Raw genomic sequence first — 24,592 nt, forward strand, 5'->3', positions numbered from 1 at the left:
AATATACAGCTAGGGCAGAGTATGTTGGTGCATTGAGAAATAACAGTAAAGGATGGGTGGAGCAAAATGAAGGGGAAGTAAAGGAGAGCAGGCACAAAGGCAGAGAGAGGGATACAGGTCAGGTAGTGCAGGGTCTAGTCGTCCTCTTGATGAACTTTGGTTTTTACTTGGGTATGAGAAATCATTTGTGGATTTTGAAGCCCAGGAATGATAAGATCTTGATTGCGTTTTCATAAGAGAATCCTGGCTGATGCATTAAGGATTTTACACAGAAGGAAGTGGAGAAGGTGTGAGACGAGCTGAAGCCCACTGTAATGAGTAGGCAGAATGAGTGTGCTATCTTGGGCAGCGAAAGTAGAGACTGGAGGAAATGGTCAGGTTTTAGCCATCTTTTCAAGTGAGGGCTAATGGAATAAAATGACTTGAGTCCTTTTCTTTCACACCTCATGAGGGACTTCAAGGTGTGGGGGTCAAGCAATTAGAATGATACACTTTCCATTAACAACTAGGGAGGTAGTTAACATTTTAGTGACAGGGGAATAGCATCAGGTAGAAACACTGCTTGCTCTTGAACATAGGTTAGAGAAGGCTATGAGGCCTCCACATGAACAGGGTGAGGACGCAGCTCTAGATCTGTAAGTCTGGAGTCCATGGGCAAACTCCTGGCTATAGATTGAAATCCCAGTTTTGCCATTACAGAGAAGGTATGTGTAAGTACACATAGGTTTGTCCACTAACAAAACTTTCTACCTTAGTAGTTTTGTTAGACTTCTATTTAGTATAAAAAGATAAATGAGATAATCAACATTTAAAGAGGAAATGTTTCTTTTGACTTACAGTTTTAGAGGTCTTACAGCCCATAGGTGGTCTGATTTTGTTGCTTTGGGAAGGATCCAAGCAATACATCATAGCAGGAGTGCAGAGAGCTGCTTTCTTCAGGCAGCCAGGAAGCAAAGACAGGGGGAGGGTGCAGGGTCCCCAAATCCCCTTCAAGTCATGCCCATAATAATCCTACTTCCTCCAGGTAGTTCCTCTCTCATAAAGGATCCAATGCCTCCTGATAGTCATTGATCAGATACCAAACCTTAAACACCTGTATGTTTGGGAGATATTAATCCAATCCACAGCACTTGTCACTTGTGGTTACAGGAAAAATAGTTGCAAGAGATGAGTCTTGGAGAAAACAAATGTTAAAAGATCTGTGAACGAATCTTTTGTAAAAAAAAAAAAAACCTAGCTGGGCATGGTGGCTCACGCCTGTAATCCTAGCTACTCAGGAGGCTGAGATCTGAGGATCAAGGTTCAAAGCCTGCCCGGGCACTAAAGAAAGCGAAATTCTTATCTTCAATTAACCACTGGGAAATGGGAAGTGGGACTGAGGCTCAACGGGTAGGGCGGTAGCCTTAAGCTGAAGACCCAAACATCAAGCCCCATGACCCACACAAAAAAATCCCAATATATATATATATATATATATATATATATATATACACACACACATCACACTTAGGCATTTTGGTGGAAGCGAGCAGGAGCTAGTAAACTTTGGAGAGGAGGGTAATTCTGCTCAGTGTTGAGGAAACAAAGGTTGTTTTTGTGTGAAAAACGACCTTTAAGTCTTTGAAGGAGGATAATATAGCAGTGAATGAAGAAGACACTAGGCTGGTTGCTACAGCTGGAAGAAGAGAATGTGAGAGTAGTTCAGACTTCCTTTCTCTTGTTTCCTAATGCAATGAAAGGCAAGGCTTTAGAGTAGGTTATCTGGCTAGTGTCTGAGATGTGGGGGCAGTGGGTGGGGGTGTCTTCCCTGACACAGTACTGAGATGCGGTCCCTTGATTCCAGGCTGTTCATAACAGACCACTGGAGCAGAAAAGAAACAACTGTGTTGTAATAGGCATCTCCGAGTCCCACAGGGTGCTTTGGAACCGGGACCTTCAGAATTGTCCCAAATTGAAGCAAGGGTTGGTGATTTGTTTTGCTACATTATCCACCAGTCATTGGCCCAGGCTGTTCCCCTGTAAGAGGCATTATTGTTTACTTCTGCCAAGTCTGTTCCCTGAGGTTGAAGGCAATGCCAATGAGGGACTCAGGGACACAGCTGTGAGCCATCAGCAGGCTTTATTCCAGCAGCTGAAGTGTGGATACCCCAAAGACAAGAGAGGGTGTGGTCAGAGCGTTTCAGTATCCACTAGCAGCATCTGCAAACTGAAAATGTATGAAGAGGCTTGATGTTGCATGTAAATGAATGCAAATAAATGGGAATCGCTTCTTTTTCCCCTCTGGGAAAACTCATCCCTTTATTTGCTGCCTTTTATCAGATGGTCAACATTTTCAGTCTGGATAGAGACCTTAAATTACTTTGTAAAAAAGTAACTAGAGGACTGAACAGATTAGGAAGCAGTATGCAAGAAGTAATGTTATTAAAATATCTCTTAAGAGCTGAAGCCAGCCAGTTAGGGAAACTATGAAAAGAATACAGCCTGCATTCAGGCAATAAAGAGAATGAGTAATTTTCTACTGCTTTCCTAGGAAGCATTTGGAACTGTGTTGAGGCCGCTTTGTCACCACAATGACTGGGAGAACTACAAAGTGAGGTATGGTTGTGCATAATGAAGAACTGTCCCAACCCAAATGCAAAAAATTCTATTGAGAAATACTGTGAATGGAAGAAGTTAGGGGCCTACTCACTTCCTTTTTGAGAAGAAAAACATGCTATTAATAATGCTGTGAAGAGAACAGTTATGAAGCATGAATGACATAGGCTAATGTGAGCCTTAGTACACAGGTTGCTGCTACCAACATAGGTAAAGCAGCAAATGTAACACAGGAACATGGATGTGATACCAATCCTACCTGAAATGTGAAGGCTTGGATTCTTCAATTGTCATGTCAAGTTCCCCTGTAAAGGGGGGTGGGATGTTTGTCATCAACAAGTCTAGTATGTTTAATTTTAGCATAGATCACTATTCTACCAGTGAACTTGACTCTGGTGATACCAAATTTATTTCTTTAGTGCAGTGCAGCACAAAAGATTACAGGGCTTGACACATGGAAAAAATAGTCACTTCTAGGACATTTTTTGGTTAATTGCAGGAGGCTGAAGCTGACAGTCTTCAGATGGCCAGTCCCCAAACTTCAAGATTTCTAATTACTTCAGCAGTGCTGGGAGGTACTGTGACTCTACCATGGTGAAGCCCTGCCTTAGCAATGAAGTCTCAAAAGCCTATAAATTTTAGGATTCTAAGTGATAATGAAATACAAATTAAATCATGATTTTTGTTGTTGTTGTTGTTGGTCATGGTGCTTGAACTCTGGGCCTGGGCACTGTCCCTGAGTTCTTCAGCTCAAGACTAGCACTCTACCACAATGAGCCAAAGCATCACTTCTGATTTTCTCTGGTAAATTGGAGATACGAATCTCTCAGATTTTTGTGCCCAGGATGGCTTTGAGCCTCAATCCTCAGATCTCAGCCTCCTGAGTAGCTATATTACAGGCATGAGCCACCGGCACCCAGCCTAAGCAATGATTTAAAATTAAAATTCAGTTAAATCATATGAAGCCTAAGAGAGTTTAGGGCCTTGCACATGACAGGAAAGTGCTTAACCACCCTGTTACACCTCAAAACCAAAGCCAGGGTTTTTTTTACTACTTTTATGTTGAATTTACAAATAATTTGGGCTCATTTAAAGGCTTCAAATGTTTGTGGCAAATTGGAGAGATCAGTCTTAGATTCTAATCTGTGTCCTTTTATATGTGACTTTAAAATGAATGGTTAAAGAAAATTGGACTCAATACTTACAATTTAGTAAAGTATACTATAGCACAGTATAGTACTATAGTTCTTATAGTATAGTGTGGTACTAGGGGTATTTCACAGAATTGAAATTTGCTATATTCATAACTTAGCTTAGCTATGTGATTTAAGTAACAGGCACATTTTGTTGGTTGGTACTGTTGGTCTTCCCTGGCAGAAATTATTAAACAATTTGGTTATAAAGCATATAACACGCATAAATGCATTTTACAACAAGAGAATTCAGGCTGCTCAAATTTGGATGTCTAGTCATTAAAGGAGATCTATTTTATCTCAACTGTCTGTATTTATACATGGAAAAATAAGATTTCTAAGGTTAAGCTAAAGGTTTAAGAAAAAGTAGGTTTTAAAATGTACATCAAATGAAGAAACTTGGCAAACACCTACCTATACTTTCTATCAAGAGATCAAAGTTAACATTGGTCAAAACAGGCCAAACTGGTTACATGCCTCCTAGTGTGATGAGGTGAGAATAGATCATTGCTTGTGTTACTGACAAGAATGCACACCCCAAATCGAATTCTGGGGACAAATCAGATAAACCTATATTGAGGCACATCTTAGAAAGTAGCTGGCTTATACTCGTAAAAACGTCTAGACCTTTGAAGGCAGGGTAAGGCAGAGACACTGTTCCAGATCAAAGGAGACTGACGAGATAAAACAGCTCAATGTTACCAAACTGTCAATCAGACGCTAGATCAAGTAAACCTATCGACACAATTGGCATTTAAGCATGGGCTGTGGAGAAATGATCTCTGTATGTGTGTGTGTGTGTGTGTGTATATATGTATATATATATGTATATATTTCTTTTTTTGGTGTCAGTTCTGGGGTTTGAACTGAGGGCCTTATGTTTCCACTTGGCTTTTGTACTCAAGGCTGACACTCTGCCACTTAAGCCACATCTCCACTTCCAGCTTTTGGCTCATAAATTGGAGATAAGAGTCTTAGGGACTTTCTTGCCTGATTTGGCTTTGAATTGCCATCCTTAAATCTCAGCCTCCTCAGTAGCTAGGATTATAGATATGAAACACCAGTGCCTGGCAATTTCTTTAACACTTCTGGGGTCATACAATTTATTAGAAATGTACATGAACTATTTAAATGTAAAGGAGCAGGATATCTGTGTCCCATACTTATCATCCAGACTGTCAATGAGACAAATAGAAACAATTGGTTCATCTTGGCAAAAGGGTATATAGGATTACTTTGCACTTAATTTTTTTCCAGAGTCATTTCACAATGAAAAGTTATAGGAGTGCTTAGAAGATATCGTAAATGTAAATAAAACCTACATTTGTATGTATAATATGTAAGTCTCAAGTTACTGTACAGTGGTTTCCATAGACAAAAGCCAGTTCCAGAGATCCCCACCTTCACAGGTTCACACAGTAGGAATTGTGTATTTATGAAATGCCTGGCATGTTGTTGCTCCCATATTGTCAAATAGTTTAGGAGATGACAGAACCCTTAATCCAAACAGTGGTGAAGAATATGTTTGTGGTTCCTTCTCCAGTAGCTTTGCTAATGTTGCAAATAATTCGATTCATGCATTTCCTTCACTTAATTTGAAGGCAAAATTGGGCATGTGTGCCAGCACCTGTCTTTGTATTCATTCCATCATTAGGGCATTACAAATGCAAGGAAATTCCATCTAACACACCCATTAGTCTTGGTGCTTTCTCCAAACACATGTTGCTTGCTGGCACATAATCTGCACACAAACAGCTTGATCCATTTGAATGTGTAACTTTATTGATTTTGTCCCTTCAAGCATGTGCCAAATATGGAACAAAAAGCCAATTGCCCTCCTCAGAGCCATCAGAATAGTTGTTTCAGATGTGGTAAAGGGATGAAGAATCCTGTTAGCAAGTTAAATGCTATCAAAATAGCCAATCTGAATGTTTTAACAAAAGCAATGTTAGGAAATGATGAGAGGGATGCATAATTTATTGACTGAAATAGGCAATGGTTCTTTGTATATGTAGACTTCAGGATACTTTTTCCACTATAAATTTATTAAAAGTTGGGCATCATCACCTTACCCTCAAAAAAAATTAGCAAGGGCCGGGAGTTTGGCCTAGTGGTAGAGTGCTTGTCTAGCAAGCATGGAGACCCGGGTTCAACTCCTTAGTACCACATACATAAAAAAGCCAGAAGCAGTGCTGTGGCTCAGGTGGTAGAGCTCTAGACTTGAGAAAAGTCCAAGGATAGTGCTCAGTCCCTGAGTTCAAGCCCCAGGACTGGCAAAAAAAAGCAAGCAAGCAAGCAAGCAGCAAGGATGATATAGGATCATACTATGTTGTTTAGAAGACTTCTCACTTTTACCTTTCTAGATGTTCATTCTTCAATCATATGTGTGTATGGCATATTCAGCAATTACATAGTGCCCTAGCTTCTCAGGAGGCTGAGACAAGAAGATCCCTTAAGCACAAGGACAGAATTCCACCTTGGGCAACAGAGTGACACGATGTCAAAAATATAAATGAAATAACTCACACGTATAAGACCAGTCACACTTTTTGTAACGTAACTGCGTGCTTTATTGAGATACACAGTAAAGCAGTAATATAATACAATAGTAAGGCATATATTTGGTGAAGTCTGATATGTTGTGAAAATGCAGTAAAACTGAACTTTAAAAAAATAGTTAGTAAATGTTACAGTGTTGGTGTTAAAACACAATAGATTATGATACTCAAGTAAGAACCCAGTACCTGAAAACAATGACATAACATGCCATATGATGTTTATGCTTCAGTTACATTGATTATGAAGTACAGTTTAATACTTAGTGGTTATAAAGAACAAGAAATAATGTCCAAATTATGCTTTACTCAACAATAAAGCTCTCAGTTTTTATTCAAATATTTTGACAGACTCACTCCATAACTAATGTCTAAAAGATAAAACAAAAAAGAAGATTAAATCAAAATTACACATTCTATCTACCTCTGATTTTAGAATGAAACTTAAAACTTCTTAGTAGGGTGTAAAGTAACTCTTAATTTTAAATCTTGGTTAAAACAAACCCTTGAATAAAGAAAAAAAATCCAGCGTCACACAAAGGCCAGAACACAAGACCAGACCCAAATCTCCATGGAATTTGTTCCCTTAGAGCTTTGAGTTTTCTTTTGGATATTATAAAGGAAAAAGAAAATGGAGAAAAATGTTCACACAACAGACAAGTGGTTGAGCTGTGAAATCAGGTGTGCACAATCACCAGAACACCCCAAAACCAAAGTGAGGTAGAAATAGCATGAGAAGCTGTGTTTGATGTTGATTATTATTAATGAAACAATGGATAAACTCACTCTCCAAAAGTTAATTACACTTGATGTCAGAGATAACAGATTTGCAAAATAATGGGACACATGGTGATTTCTACTGAACAAATGATTTCTTCCAATGAAAAAGTAATAAAATGACATGAAAGAGTAAAGCTTTTTCTTATGAGTCCTTAGCTTTTCCTCTTTATTTTGTTTCTCCTCTTTTGAACAATTTGTGTTTATTTATATATTTAACATGCCCAATTCACTCAAAGGGGTTGGAGAAGCTTTTGCTTTTGGAACATTTGAGTTAATGTGCCATCCCCCTTGTAGTCCTGTGTGGAATTACTTACAGAGAAATGCAAAAGAGGCAAACACAGTTCATGAGCTTCTAGATAGATATTTACCAGTATCACAATGGGATGGGGCTACTGTCTTACACATTTTTCTACAGGTTATTTGAAACTAAGTCTGTAGCATTGAAAAACTCATCACAGTGGGGATTAAGAAAAAAACAACAACGATAACAACAAAACCACCCACTTCAGTTTGACTGTGAGAACAGGGCAGTATAATTTACTTGTAGCAATAGAGATTATGTTCGTATTGTTATGAACATTCATTCATCCAACCCTTTGTTTCAAGTGTAGTCTGCTTCCTCACAGAAGCATCATCAAATCGAAATTGTGGCCATAGCCAGAAGCAGGAAGCTGAATATATCAACCAACAGATTACTCTGATCTAAGAAGTCCTGTGTATTCATTCACATGCACCTTAAAAAAATTCAATACTCTAGTTGTCAGTGGAAAGTTTAAAATGAGAAACATCTGGAATCCTAGACAAAGTTTTAGTATGGTACTTTCCTCCTGGCTTCAGGCTCCATTGAAAATTCATTCTTGTCCAAGTAGGTAAGCCTGAATAACTAGAAGTATTTTTTTCCTGTTAGGAAATGGCAGGAACATTTGAAGAAGAAATTTAAAATTCTGTAGAAATTTATATCTATTTACTATACATCTATAGTATTTGCATACTTATAGATATATAGATTATGAAATGAAAGCCTGTAGCTAGCCCCACTTTGTCAATAATTCTCAAAAGAGCAACATGAAGTAGTCACTTGGTGGTGTTAGAAGTCCTATCTTTAATATGCAAGAAAAGAAAAAAGCCATGAATTTCATATGACTATCACACTAAAATAATGCAAAATGATGCGCTGCCTCAATTAGTGTGTATAGATGTGTGTATATGTGTGTATGTGTGTATATGTGTGTGTGTGTCTAGTATGTGTGTGTGTTTGTTTTTAGGGGGATTTTATAAACAACTTTTTTTTATAAAGCACACTTTAGTTTACAATCTTTCTTTATAACTGTTATAAATTTTTAAACAACCCAAAATGCGTTCCATATAAAGAAATGGCAAGTTATTTAGCTATCAAGATTTTACATGTAGTTTTCTTATAACTTTTTTTTGTACAATTGCATAGACGTGTAAAACCTGCCATTGTTAACAAAACAATAACAGACTTAGAAACTACTGAAATCTACATTATAGTACCACTACCCTTCACAAAAATATAGATTTAATTTCTTGTAAACTCTTACTGTCTAATCCTCTTTGTTGTATGAATATTATAAAAACCATGCGGGAATCAGGAGTTGTAAAACATTTATTCTGCCACTTCTTCATCTGTCATGACTGAAACTAAGGACTCCATCGCTCTGCCCAGATCATCGGCCATGTGGAAAAGGCTTCCTACATTGGGTCCTGGAAAACACAGATAAAGACAGACTTTACAAAAGGCACAGCATACCATTATTCTGATTCTTTTCCATGTTGGAAACCATTCCCCAATTTGGGGGTGAAGACAACATAAAAGCTGCATTGAACACAACGGTGTTTGGGTTTCACCAGTTTCCAGGAAGAAGCAAAGCCTTGTTAATGAAGCATTACACATGGTTAGTAGCAGCTTAATGTTGAATCTGACTATAGATATTGTTTGTTTTTTAAAATATTTTATTATCTTTAAGTAGCTGTACAAAGGAGGTGCCATTTTACGAAGCAGTTTCTGAATACAAAGCATACTGATCAGTCTTGTGCCCTTCAACAGTCTCACCCCTTTTTCTTATTTTCCTAAATTTGGTGGTATATACAATGAGTTCTTATCTGAATTCTCTCTCTTTTCTCTACTTGGTTTTTTTACTCTCCTTTCTCACTCTCTGATGTACCCCCTTACTGGCACTGATATTGTTGGGCTTTGACTCAACAAGTCTTTCTAAAAGATTGTACCATTTGAGCTCTCCATTGAGTCTATTATAGCATAGGTTATCATTTAAATTAAAAAAAGTCAAATACTGCACTCATCTTCCCAATATAGTGATTTTATTTGAAAAGGATCTCATGGATAAGCACAAAGTTCCTGTCATACCAGCATTTCATGATGGGATGATATATATATGTATAAATATATATATATACATATATATATATTCAACTGATAAATCACCACCACCACCATTATCATTATACCATGACAGCTATAAATCTCCATTGCTGGGCTGTTTCAAGCTGTGAAGGGGAGTGGTATTAAGATGAAGCTGACCATGTTCTCTCTGATTTTAACTGAGTGAAAAAATAAACTGGAAATGACCATTTTGTGTAGACTATTTGAATTATGAAGCTACAGAATAACTATCATCTTTCATTCCAAATTACTCTAGAGCCTAATTATAATGGGACCCACGTGTAATGTATAGATTGGGGTTCTGTAACCCCCAGTTTTGCTTTCCTTCTAAGTAATGAGAACTGCCTCTTAATCATAATGTGGCATGGCCTACCACTAATCCCGTAGCATGGAACATAGGAGCAGCACCATGTCCCTGTTTCACTTTCACATAGGTCCCATATTTTTACAGGGCTACTTTTCATTCTTGGACATTAGTAAGCCCTCCCACGATGTAGCACCGCTTTTGGAACTACGAACATTATTAGGCTATTAATACTTTGCCATGCATCAGCATTACCAGGGGTTCCTGTAATCCTAGCTCCTTAGGATACAGAGATCTGAGGATGGTAGTTTGAAGCCAGCCCAGCAGGAAGATCTATGAGACTCTGATCTTCAATTAACTACCAAAAAGCCAGAACTGGAGCTGTGGTTCAAGTGGTAGATTTCCAGCCTTGAGCAATAAAGCTCTGAGATATTACCCAGGCCCTGACTCTCTCCTCTCTCCCCCCCCCTCTGTCTCTCTCTCTGTCTCTCTCTGTCTCTGTCTCTCTGTCTCTGTCTCTCTGTCTCTCTGTCTCTCTCTCTCTCACACACACACACACATACACACACACACACACATACACACACACGCTCTTAACTGAAAAGAAAGGCCAGAGAAGCTATTCTGCACTAATACTTCTTTGAAGAAACATCTTTGTTTTTGAGGATTGGAATAGGATTCGTGGGCAAGCACACAGTGATAGCATTAGATCAACTTAAGACTAATTCAAAGTTTAATGCTATTTGGATTTGGGTACATATATTAAAGTGAGCAAATTTGTAACTTTCTTTAAGCTTTATTAGCGTAAAGGATTTCAGTGAGAGATAATTACATTAAAATTATTTTAGACTGTAGCTGAGACTACAATACTTAACAATTAACAACTTAACTAAAAACTTCACAATTTTTTAACAAAACATATGTACTATTCACAAAATGGGCCCAAAGGACCCTCACTGAAGAACTAAAGTCATCTTTGGCTTTTCAATGCTATCAGGAAGACTAGTTGTTCAGTATATGCCTGTAATCCTAGCATGTAGAATGTGGACACAAGAGAGATCACAAGTTTCTGGCCAGCTTGGGACTATATGATAAGATTTTGATTAAAAATAATAGAAAGAAAAGAAAAAAGGCAACATAAATATATATACATGAAGACACAGTTGGGGTCCTTTGCTACTTGTTGGAGCTTACAGAACTTATTAATGATCTGATATATGAATATAATTCATCAATATAGGTCAATGCCCAGATAGCTAGAGCATGCATTATAAAACAGAAACAACAGTTTTTTTCCTGTTAACTAATAATCAAAGATGCCTTTCAGACTGTGGGCTAAGAGGATATGAATACAATTCAACAGACAATAAAAGGAAAGACTAGATTAGATATACCAGATAGATTAGATAGGCCACAGGTCCTTCTATTCTTTGTAATGATGTTTAGTTCCTATACAGAAAGAAGATTCTGATGTATCTCAAAGGGTATAAGTCCTAGGCATATCTACTCTTTAAAAATTATCTAAGGAAAATAAATATTCACTATTTTTAACATACCACACTCACATCCATAAATTATTAGGGGGTTTAACCTGATTAGATCATCCAATATTCACAAATGATTTCATGGGCACGATTATGCTACAAAAATATATCTACATCATATTGTTGATTACCTCATTTATAACTTCCTATTTCACCAGAATAATCATTGCAATTTTTTTCATGGAGGTTTTAATTAAATCTCAAAGAAATTTTCTCCCTTTGACAAAATACTGCCCCCAAAGTTCCAGGGGATGGGTAAAACTACTATGGCATGAATAAAGAAAACAGATTTGTATCATTGTTTTATTAAGAAAGAACATTAGTGAGGTCTTTAATTTTACCTGATAGAATCTTCTCAAGTCAAAATGGAAATCTCATACTTTAAATGCAAGAGGCACTGCAGATAGCAGCCAGGATTTAGGCATTTGCAATCAGCTTCAGGCATAAGTTGACACAAAAATATGTCTATAGAAAGTATTAATTTAATCCATTCTTAAGCAAGGATTATTGAATACAAAGGCAGCATGCTTTGAACATTAGGGCAGTTTTATATTTTTCCAAATTGGCACTCCCTGTAACACATTTAGTCTCACACGCCACCACTGCCTAAGGGAGTTGTTTTCTGCAATGATTGGAATTGAGACTTTCTGGCAGTGATCCAAGACCTCAATAGCAATCTGGCACTCTATTTTTTTTTAAAATACAATTCCCAAATAAATGGTTAGCACTCACTTGTGCAAAGCAAAGCCAGAATACAGCAGTGAGATGTGTTTAGCCTTTCTTCTCTATAATTTAATCTAGGGGAAAAAACTATCCAGTCTAGTATGCATTTAGGATATTTTTCATAGCTTTAAAAGTCATTGTTTTGATTGTCTAGCTTTTCGAAATTTATCTGTGTATAATACACCTCAGGTAATACTCTTTGATTCAATTACATGTTCTGGCCTTTTCAGAGTTCATTCATGAGTGAAACATGTCCGAGGGGCTCAAAATTATGATGAGATTTTTTTTTCTCAAGAAGTTAAAGTAAATTTTAAGAGGCACTTACCATAAGAATGAACCCAAGGAGTCTTACAGGCGAAGTATAGGAGACAGGAGTATTCAATGCATCACTGATTCAAAGTTCTTTCACTCCCAGTCTCCTGCTCCCTCCCTTGAAACCCACAGTCCCAAAGCCATGGAAGGGAGCATTAATACATATACACTGAAGGTCATTAAGATCATTACACTTGCATGGAGCTAGCAGAATTTCTAGTTTGACTTTTGTGTTTAAATAAGTCAGGGAACACTGTAGTTGATCCCTTGCTAAGGATCCCAGAATCTGCTCATAGAAGAACTTGCTATCCATCCAGCCTGTCTTCCTGGAAAGTATTATCATCCCTTGGAAAACCATTTATTTCTTCTCCCTTCTTTCACTTCTCTTGTGTTCTACTTGTGCTGTCATTCATTCTACACTTTGTCATTCAATAGTCACTTCATTAGGTAATTCAGTATTTAGACAATGTTCTTTGTAACAAAGCAGCAAGCATCCTTCACTGTAAAACCCCAAACCACATTCAGTGATAATGCTACACTGTACCTTTTCAATCCATAGAGGCATTAAAAAACCCACAAGATTTGAACATTCAAATATATATACACATGTATATAGATAGATATATGTGTAACCTAATTGGTTATTATTTGATTCTATTTTCTATTAGTCTATTTACTTTCAACTGCCAAATGAAAATGACTTTTTAAAAGGCAAGTTGAAATGATGTAAGCCTTTCAATGCTTTTCTGAAGCATCAGTATAGCGCGAGAGTTAAAGTGTGGTTCTGGAGTCAATTCTGGCTCTGTTAAACTTGATGAATCAGTTTCTTTACCTATAAAAGGAGGTTGAGAAAAATACCTACCTCATAGGTGTATCATGAAGATTATATAATGAAAAAATGGTCAAAACAGTGCTTGGCACATTGTTCAAAAAATGTTAGTTAAAATGGGAATGAAAACAGTGTAGGAACCAGGTAAAAAGAAAATGAAAATAAAATGAAGTCATTGCAGAAAAAGAAAAACTAAGGGCATTCACAGAAAATGTTAAGGTCCTAGAAGTGGAAGGAAGCTTTATGATCTTTTCATTACATTTCAAAGATAAATTCCTTTTGAAGATTTTGTTTGTGTCGCAAATGGCAACAGATGACGAGCTGTAGGACTCCAACCTCAGAGCTAGAAAGGATTGCCATATTTTAGAGATTTCTGCTCCCCCAGCCCCTGCTCCTGTCATCATGGTGGTGAGAACTGCAATGAACATTTAGGAATGTTCCTCATGAGCTGCAAGTGGAGAGGTGACTACCATCCTTACATGATGACACAATGTGTAATACACACATGCGCGTGCACACACAATTCTTACACAAAGGCCAAACATAGAAAGCAGGATGAGACAGACAGAAGCCATGGCCGTGAGCCTGAGTCTCACTAACCTCTCTCATTGGCTTTCCAGAGGTATTTCTTCCTTTAATAATAGAGAGAGGAAGAGGCAGAGATATCAGAAAGAAAAAACATGCATAAATATACAGTATTATACCAATTTGCTTCTTTTACCAAACACATGTTGAGATCACAATTCATTTCCTTCCTTTTGGGGAGAAACAAACAAATAAAAAGCCCCCCCCCCCAAAACAAACCAGAAACAGAAACAATAAACCAATTCAAGACATACCTAGTCAAATCATCTTTACATACACTTAAAATCAGCGTAAACAAATAACATGACCCCAAAGACATTATATATAGAATCCAATAGGGTTCGCACATTAAACTCAATGAAAACTGGCACAGAATAAAAAATTGACATGTTGAGCATGGTTTTCACATACTGTAGAATCTCAAGTGTTAGATTCGATAGTCTAAAAATATTTTCACTTTTGACTTGATAATCAGCATGTTGAGACATAAAAAGTGGTTAGCTATGTGTCATATTCTGCATCCCCAAAGCAACACAGAACCACACATAGGAATGAACTCCATTGTCTTGAGATACTTGGTTCAACAAGGTGGAAGGTAAGCATGTACAGGATGGGACTGGGAGTGTGTGAGTAAACGGAAATGTTTCCTTTTATCTCCAGGTCCTTCAAAAGTCAAATCATTCGACTTTAGCAATAGAGCATTTCCTAATACAATCTTTTAGAGATTCCAGCATTTTGAGTGAATCAAAGCAGAACTGTGAGTGAGACTATCTATTATCACTCCCTTCTCCCCACTATGCCCTGGGGTTTCAAGAAGACCCACATTCATAGAAAGAACAAGTATGAAACTACCAAAGAAACATTTCACAACTCAAGTTTAGGGTTCGAACTTCTAGAATAATGATTTACTAAGCATAACATTTCTACCCTTCTCTTCTTGTCCTCTTCCTTCAGAATTTTCCTGAGCGATTCTGTGATTTCTTAGAAATAACTACATCTTGACTATGGGAAGGATAGTGTATTTATGATGTTCTCCAAGCCAAGGAAAAGAGAAAAATGTGCACAGCCTCCTTGGCAGTGGGTGATCCAGTGGCAGACCCATACCAGATGATAGGAAAAAGTGAAAATGTGATCTCATCATTATTAGATCAAATATACCCCAATAGGAATTACTCACCTTTTCCTTTGAAAAGCCTTTGGCAAGCCTTTTTGTTTTGTTTTGTTTTGTTTTGTTTAATTCTTTAAAAATAACTCCATGAATTCCCTATAAATTCATGGTTAAACCTTCTTGTACCAGACCTTTTTCCTACAAGAAACCCTATAGATGAGACTAAATGAAAGGATCTCTAGGATATGGAAACAAGAACCTTATTTTGTGTGATTGTTGTTCTTAATGTACTATATTATTTTTCTTCTCCTTCGTTGCCTTTTGGCCAATCTCATATTATTACTGTATCTGACTTTGTTACTTAGTATATTGTATATATGTTTATTTGTTAATTTGAAATAGGAAAGTGAAAGAGAAAACAGGATGATTGGGAGGGGTGGGGGAGGGAAATGGGTACAAAAACATGAGAAGTAGTATCAATGTGTGAGAAGTAATACACGTACTCTCTGGTGAATGTAACTGTAATCCCTGTATACATTACCCCGGCAATGAAAAAGGCTCTCTGAGGGTAGAGTCCACACATTTCTTTCTCTCTCTTTTTTTTCCTGTGACATTACTGGAGCTTGAACTCGGGGCTTATATGCTATCCCTTAGCGTTTCTTAAGTTTAATACTCTACCACTTTAGCCACAGCTTGCCCTCCATCCAGCTTTTATTGATTATTTAATTGGAGAGTCTCAGGGACTTTCCTACCTGGGATGGCTTGGAACTGGAATCAAGTCTCAGCCCTGTTAGTAGTTAGGATTACAGGCAGGAGATACCAGCACTTGGCAAGCCCACATGTTTCTTACCCTCCTCCCATCTCAATCCTTTGTGTTGTGCCTAGACAATGTTGGTATTTGATAAATGCTGGCTGAACTGAATTGATGAAGTAACAGCTAGACCATGGCTAAGGGGCTTTTTTTGGTGTGTGTTACAAGTAACCTGGTCTGAGTACTGTCTTTTAGCTTGCATACCAACAGCTTTTCATTTTTAATGGCTTGTAATTTGTAATCTTGGCCTTAAAAAAAGAAAAAATAAACAGCTCAACTTTAGGCAGAAGAGTATTGTCCCTGGGGTCCCAATCTACTTACTAACCTCATGCAAAAATGTATGTCTTTTTTCCCTCTTTAAAAATCTCCTTAAAAACAAATATATTCTACTGTGTTAAGAGTAGTTCTGTACTGAATAAGTAGAAGCTGCTTGGCTGCATTGTTTTCAAAAGTTCTTGGCTAATAAGTAAATTGTCAGATGGTAATTTTATTTCATACATTCGTTCTTTGGAAATGGCTTTCAATAGAACTGTCCATCTGGAAATGTGGTGTCCTGTCAGGAAATGAATCAAGAGAAAAGGGAAGCGTGGGGAGCAGTGTGGAGTGAAAAGAAAGAACCTGGTCAAGTCTAGTTCACTGTGGCAGCAAGAGTTTGATTTTTTTAAAGTAATTCTTTCTCATTTGCAGGATATAACTGTTTTTTAGGTACCTTCAACTCTCTTAGCTTACTGATGGTTTAAAATTTAAAAGACGATAAGTTCTCTTTTAGGGTTTGTTTCATTAAAAACCAAACATGATTCCAATAGTTACACTTTATTATTTATTTATTGTTGGTCATGGGGCTTGAACTCTGGGCCTGGGCACTGTCCCTGAGTTCTTCAGCTCAAGGCTACTGCTGCTTAAACCACAGAGCCATTTCAGTTTCCTAGTGGTTAACTGGAGACAAAAGTCTCATGGACAATTAAAGTCTGGCTTTGAAACGCGATCCTCAGATCTCAGCATCCTGAGTAGTTAGAATTACAGGCATGAACCACCATGCCCCATTAATGGCTCCACTTTAAATACCAAAAATCTAAACTCTTTATTGAGCATGATATAAATGGCCAAATCAATTCAGTGTTGGTGACCAACACTGAATAGCACTGAAGCCTGTGACTGGATACATGGAATGAATCTGTAGTCAAAAGCAGGGACTGGCAAGTTTTCTACTGAAGGAGCAATATGTTTTAAGGTTTGTAAGCCACACAGTATCCATAGCAACAACTCTGCCCTTGTCCTAAGAAAGTAACCTTTGATAATATGTAAATGAGTGGGTGTGGCTGTGTTTCAATCAAACTTTATTTCTGTAAATAGATAGGGGAAGGCTTGGTCCATGGATTTTAGTTTGCTGGTTCCTAGTATAAATGGTAATTGATCAGATCCTTTGCAGAAGCAGATGCAAAACAGGATGCTATCTGAAAGAGGTACATGATTCATCTGTCTCATTTTTATTCTGGTACTGGGGATGAAACCTAGGGCCTCGTGCATGCTAAGCACATGTTCTAGCAATGAGCTCCAGCTCCAGCCCTGTCTTTGTTCTTATGTTGTTCTTCCATAGGAGAACCAGGGGACACGTTTTGAATATTAAAAGATGGTATATTTTAAAGCTGTTAGGTTGGCAGTTTAGGGACATTTGGCAGAATGTATGTGAGCTTATTTGGGAGGTGATGATATCAGAAAGGCAGGATAGCATAGACTGTTGGAGAGAAAAATTCTACGACAGAGGTCAATAGGCAAGAGATTGTATAGGCAGCAGAAATCCTCACACAGCACTCTCCACTGCTTTCTAGATTGTCTATATGCACTAACAGCTTATCTTGGATTGTACTATTCATTAAACATCTATATAAAGTGGTACCTCCTTTTAGTGGACCCAGTACCATGTGACTAACTAGGAAAGCATTCGTTTCATCAATGTATATATCATACATATAAAAATACACATGTACATTGCTAAATGATCAGAGACAGGTATAGCTTGCTTAGTTTATTCCCAAATTATGTTTACTGTTTTTGCTACCTATATAATGCCACTGTAGACTAATGCTGGGGTTTTAGAAATGTGTTGAAGAGCATAAAGCCTTTTGGTTACATTAGAAGTCAACTTTCACATGTATTTACTGAAAGAAGAACAGGCTATAGATAGACTGAATAGTTAGAAACTGGCTAATGTTCCATATTTAAATATACACTGTGTCCCCATGTGACTTGTGAACAATTAAGTATATCAAGAAATTAATCAGAAAAGATAAGATAATCAAGGCTAAATGTGCACACATTTTCCACTTTGGAGACACTGAAGTTTATATTGCCTTTTATGTGGGATAATGGTGGTTTGTCACTATGTGAAGAAACATGCAACCTTTTATTAATTTGGATAACAGTTTAGTAAGGCCATTGAAATAAAATCAGAAACCTAATTTAACTTGCTGAATGGCCATTTGCAGGAATCTAACTTTTTTGTCATTCTAGATATTTTCCGAAAATGAAAGATAAAAATGAGCTGATAACTTAGGGTTAAACACTGTGGCAAGTAAGTAAGAAAAGGATTGCAAATTGAATATACACAATAACTCACTTCTCTACATGCCTTACATATTTATGAACAAAATTAAAAATGGTCTCCCTCAGTTGGCAATTAACTAGTAGGGTTAAATAAACCATGAGGTGGTATTTAATAGTACATTTCCACTAAATGTCAGACCTCTGGCTCTGACATCTGTTTTGAGTTACTCAAACATCTGTCTGAAGCAGCTGTAGCAACCATGAACATTTTTTGTAGCATTAACAATAGGGACGAGGATGGAAGAGTCAGAATAAAGCTAAAAATTCCTCCAGGATACTAGCCAATTCTTGACAGAAACCTTCACGGTAAAAGTTTTAAACTGAAATTGTCTTAGAAAAGATAATTCATATGGGCAAGAGAATCTGAGACCAGTTAAATGGTTTTTTCCCCTAACCACTGGATTCAGAAATCAATTTAGAGAGTTTCAAGCCTTTATATAAAAAAAAACATAGATAAAATCCATTATATATAGTATTCAAAGGTACTTCTTTATGAAACTTTTGTTTCTGATCTTTGTGTATATGTATGTATGATTATACATGTGTGTATACATGCTATATATATGTAAATACATATTATATCTTTACATGATATATCTTCATGTTATATAAAATGTTTTCTAACATACATTAATCATTGAATAACATTGATGAGCATTGTTCTGAACATCAAGGATGCTTATAGGACCTATTAAGGCCCTGCCATTTGGGAGAGCCTAGAAGACTAAGATCTGAGATTCTCAAGAACTTCTATTTAATATCAACCTACTTGTAAGATGTCCCTATCTAACCCACTGTATATTCTCTTCTTTCACTTCTTCCTTCCATGTATGTGTGTATAAGTCCTGTATTCAAAAATTTTAAAGGACTTTTAGTTATCAATAAAGCATCTCCAAATTCTTTATACAGTTTACCAGCAATCAGCTTATTTTCCAATTATATAACTTTTATCCATTTGAATTTGAGGAGTAATATGCCTATGAAAAATGTTTGATTAAGAAGAAAACAGCCAAACACCACCACCAATAAGACCAAGGTCATATCTTCCCAGAAAGACCAGCTAAATCCTCTACAACATTAATGATTCTCCTGTTGTGTATTCTTCAAGAACATGAATTAATTTTCTGAGACCATCACAAAATAAGCAAAAAACTTAAGTCAACAAAACTGGTATCAGACAAGGTCTCCTTTTTCTACATTTGAGGACTTGAATTAACACTAAGGGGATGGCATTCTTCCTTAAGCACTAATTTAGGAAATTCTATCCAGGTAGCCTAAACAAAATTTCCCAGGATCTCATACAAGCAACTATCACAGAAGTAAATTTGACAATAGAGATGCTAACTACAACTATCCTTGTAGATGAGGTACATTTTGAGTCTCTCAGTAGGCTTCTTCAGCATTCAGTCTACATTCAAGGACTTCAAAAAGAGATTGTAAAGAGATGGTACAAAAATTTTTACCTTGAAGCTAATTAGGGTGGACCATAGCCCTAGGTACAAAAAAGGAAGGTAAGCCTTACTGCTGCATTTTCCTTGTTTATACTCTTGTTTAGAGTAGAAGAAATGTCCAAGAGTTCCAACAGATCATCTTCCTAAGTTCCTACAAATCAGGTAAATAAAACACTTGGAAAAACTTGGCATTGGAAAAATGTGTGCTAGATATGGGTCCAAAAATCATGATCTACTGGCTGCCATGTAACTATGAAAAAGAAAACTTCTACCTAGAGTAATCCCTTCCAATCGATCAACGTGCTTCTGGGATTCCTTTGTGTCAAACATACCCTATTGTGATCCATTCAGGTAATTATATGCATTATCATTTAAACTCCTTTGGAATTCTGAATCTCTACTGGACTACAGTTCCTTGAAGGCAAGGGATTTTCTATTTCTTTGCATATCCCTAGTGGTTTGATACATTGGTAAAGGTGACAACACAAAATATTGAGAATAGAGGTGATATTGCTTTCCACTAAGCCTGTGGAAAACATCATGACATTTTGGAAAAGAGATATTTAATAGACTTAGGACAGGAGCGTTGGGGTGAATGGAAGACAGATAAGATTTTTATCCATCAGGAGTGTTCAGCGGTAACAAGATGGCTGCTACAGACATTTAAAATTAGCTTCTCCTGACAGTTCCTTAGCAACGCTCTACCAGAACATTATTGCTTTAAATGCGCACTGCACAATGCTCACTTGCACATCAAATAGCTAGGAAATGGCCATTGTTAACTGACACTGAATGAAAAGATAGGAAAATATACTACTCAAAACATCCTCTTCATTATCTATATGGAGAGGAACAAATAGCCCAGATTTTCTGTTATTTATCCTTTCTTTCTTCCCAGGTTGCCCATGTTAGGGTGTCAAGCACTGGCCACAAAACCTCCTGTTTCCTGTTTTTCTAGGTTTTACTTCTTGTTCATAACAAGTGACTGCTAACATTCTTTTCTGTTTATTTGTTGAAGGGGGATGGGTCAATGACTTTGTTTTATGTCAGGACAATAAACGAACACAAACACCTTCAGAAACTAAAAAATAGGGGCAAAAGAGCTCTTTGGATAGAGCAAGAAATCTGATGCTTATAAGGGCCGTGGGAAGATTCTGTGAGCTAAAATGCTGCTTTTGAATAGGAGCAAAATATGTCAGTTGAAGTGATGGAGAAAAATAAAAATGCTATCACTCTGAAAAATTTAGGTTCAACTATGGAAGTGAAAAAATAATAACAAACTTATTATGAAGATATCATTATCTTATATTGAAATGATTATGATATAATTAATAAATATGAAGGACATAAGATTGTAAATCTGAATTCTATCAACCCCCCCTTCCAAGACATGTTCTAGACCTCATCATGGCAGAGCCATATGTCCTTGGAAAACGTGTCCCAAGGGCATTAATTTTCTCATCTGTAAAAGTCACATAATAATTCATCAAGAAAAAGGCAACCAAGAATTTATTCTTCAGACCCATGTGTAAAACAAGTAAAATATTTGATACACATATGGTAGAATCCTTATTTCACAAGAAACCTCATCATTACATAGATATTGAAATGTAGCATATCCCAAACCAGAAATTCATACTAAAATTAAAACTTTTGTCACCATGAATCTGGATTCCCATTCTGTCAGCATATGTTGCTTTCTACATGGACAAAGCACACCTCAGCTGGCTATAGAAGGAAGTAGCCTGATTCCCGAAGTTCTGAGTATCTCCTAGGTACTGGAACTTACCTCTTGAACTAGGGAAGGAGTTATTGAGTTGCTCCATCACTTCTTCTAACCCTGTGCTTGTGTCCTGGGGAGGACTCAGAAGATCTTCCTCACCTTAATGGAAGCAAAAATAAATAATGGCTAATTAAAGTTTAGCAAAACACAAAGGCATTAGAGCAAAGGGCTAGGATCACGTTTTAAAATGCAGTATCAACTCATTTTACATGCTCATAAATAGCAAGCATAAACATCTGTAGCTTGATAATTACAGAACAATTCTCGTGTGTGTGTGTGTGTGTGTGTGTGTGTGTGTGTGTGTTGGTCCGTGAGTTTGAATTCAGGGCCTAAGCAGTGACCATGAGCTTCTTTTACTCAAAGCTACAACACTGCCATTTGAACCACAGCTCTACTTCCAGATTTTTCTTTTGCTGTTAAGTTAGAGATAAGAGTCTTATGACCTTTTTCTGCCTAAGCTGGCTTTGAATCATGATTCTCAGACCTCAGCCTCCTCAATAGCTAGGATTATAGATGTGAGTCACCACATTCAGCTGGAACAATTCTTTAAAATGAAGACTTCTGTGTGGTAATTTATCTGGGGCACTATCCTTGAGAAAAAAACAATTTAGAAGTGAAGAGAAAATTGACAAACCCTCTTTCCTTATGATCCATTAACAAATGTGCTACTTCTCTTTATAATGAAACAATGATTATACTCTTATGGCATGTCAAGACAGGAAATAAGAATGTGCCTAGATGAATTTAATTCATGAAGGCAAGGGAGTTCCTTTTTTCACTTTTTAAAACCAAACTCACATATTTAACCAAAATTACAAATTAAACTCAAGTACCTTTAATGTTCAGTGAAAGAGAGGCAGAAAAAAAATAGCGATCTTTGGCTGCCTATTTGGTGGCTCATGCCTATAATCCTGGCTACTCAGGAGGCTGAGATTTGATTATTGCTATTTGAAGGCAGCCCTGGCAGGAAAGTCTGTGAGACTTACCTACAATTAACCATGCAAAAATAGCAAGTGGAGCTATGGCTCCAAGTGGTAGAGCACTAGGCTTGAGCAAAAGAGCTCAGGGACAGCACCCAGGCCCTGAGTTCTAGCCCATGACTGATATTAACTATGTAGGGAGTAAATTACTAGTGTTCTAAGGAGTATGCATAAAGGATATACTTGGCAGTTAGGTGTCCTTCCTTTTTATTACTTGGGAGTACATTATCAGAATATTCAGCTGTTGTATAGAAAGGAATTCTTTTTTTGTGCTACTATCAGGTTTGGAATGCTTTTGTACAACTGGTTGAAAATAACACTAAAAAGCAGTTTTAGGAATGCATGGGCTGTGCTGGGCAAGTGAATCTCATAGATTTTGTGAGTGCGTGTCTATTGTCATTTGTTTAAAAAAGATATACCTCAAAAATATGTATATACCTCAAACAACATTTACAGTAAGGGACAAGTTTCTTAGCTACCAACAAGATTAACCTGAACTTTGAAGATTCTTTGGAACATACCTTTCATAACAGTCTTCAAATTATGAAAAGAAGTTTCTTTGAAAGCACTACTTTTTTTTTTTAGCACATTGCCACTTCTAGTCAGCAATATTGAGCATGCCAAAGACAAGCTCATGTTCCCAACTGACTTGGAAATGATGGGAAGCTAGTGATTAAATTAATTCTGTATTTCTGTGGTCTATATCACTTGGATTTTCATTTAATATTATAAAACTATATTCATTCCTACATTCTCATCCTTATTTTTTGCCAGTCCTGAGGCTTGAACTCAGGGTCTGAGCACTGTCCTTGGGTTTTCTCAAGGCCAGGATTCTACCACTTGAGCCACAGTACTACTTCTGGTCTTTTCTATGTATGTGGAACTGAGGAATTGAACACAGGTCTTAGTGTATGCTAGGCAAATACTCTACCACTAGGCCAAACTCCTGGCCCTCATCCTTGCTATTTTTTTTAAAGAAGCTAAATGAATTATTGCCAATGTTAATCATTAACATAAATTCCTATCCTAGGTACATATGAGGCTGCATGTCATTGTTAGAATGGAGAACGGAGGGCTAAGAGACTAGGGAAGATAATAGTGTGGCAACATGCCATATCATCAGAAATTTCTCTGAAATACTAAATACAGGAAATGAATTCATCACAAATCAGAACTCTCTCTTTATTTCCATATACACTCACACTGTCACACGCGCACACAGACAGACAGACACAGACACAGACACAGACACAGACACACAGACACACAGACACACAATGTTTAAAATTAAACTTTCAGAAAAGAAAAAGAAAAAAATGGATGTTCCATATTTTCAGTTTCTCTTTTCTTGAAGTATTTAATCGTTATCTAGCAAAGATAATAGAAATGAAATAGTACAGGATCCTGACAACTGCAGGGCCCATTATATCTCTTCATTCTATTACTGATGGAAATTTTTGCTGAATGGAGAAACATGAGGCAATTTTAATGGCAGCAAGTCCACTTTCATGACACTGTGTTTTCTAGAATAAATCAGAGCCTACAGAGATATTCATGAACAGCAATGTTAATAATTCTGACAGTTTAATTATATCACACTGGAATTCTAGGAACTCATTTTTGCTGTGTTAAGACTCAGGTACACAAGTAGTTATGTGATTGGCACTCCTGTCTCTGAAATTTCAAGGATCAAGTTATAAAGTATAAAGCAAATGATGTCAACCAAGTTCATCTTTACAGATAAATTATCATCTATGAATCTCAAACTGGGGCATCTAAGTACAGATGTCAAATTGGCTGTATATATAAATATTTGGCTTGTTTTCCTGGATGACTTCTTTTTGACAGTATTAGAATTTTGAACCCAGGGCTCTATGCTTCCTAGGTAAGTGTTGAAGTTTTGGTCATTTTTGCTTTACTTTTATTCTTTTTTTTATCAGATATTGATACTCCTATGTATGCCACACCTTCAGTGCTGGTATTATCACCATGTACCACCATGTCTGACTTTTT

The 24,592-nt window shown here is 37.0% G+C and overlaps 1 protein-coding gene across 5 annotated transcripts in view; it reads right to left on the reverse strand.

Moving 5' to 3' along the window:
* Positions 1 to 6,345: 6,345 nt before the first annotated feature.
* Dmd (dystrophin) overlaps positions 6,346 to 24,592 on the reverse strand; it is a 1,999,854-nt gene continuing 1,981,607 nt past the window's right edge. For all 5 annotated transcript variants that reach the window (XM_090326714.1, XM_090326711.1, XM_090326710.1 and 2 more), the window contains 2 exons: positions 21,606 to 21,698; positions 6,346 to 8,848 (listed from right to left, as the gene is read on the reverse strand). In XM_090326714.1, the coding sequence (XP_090182840.1) occupies positions 8,751 to 8,848; positions 21,606 to 21,698 (191 nt within the window). In that variant the 3' untranslated portion in view covers positions 6,346 to 8,750. The remainder of the gene's footprint in view (positions 8,849 to 21,605; positions 21,699 to 24,592) is intronic.

The sequence above is a fragment of the Megascapheus bottae genome, chromosome X, assembly GCF_031878675.1.
Source record: "Megascapheus bottae isolate mThoBot1 chromosome X, mThoBot2.hap1, whole genome shotgun sequence".
Classification (NCBI taxonomy): Eukaryota; Metazoa; Chordata; class Mammalia; order Rodentia; family Geomyidae; genus Megascapheus; species Megascapheus bottae.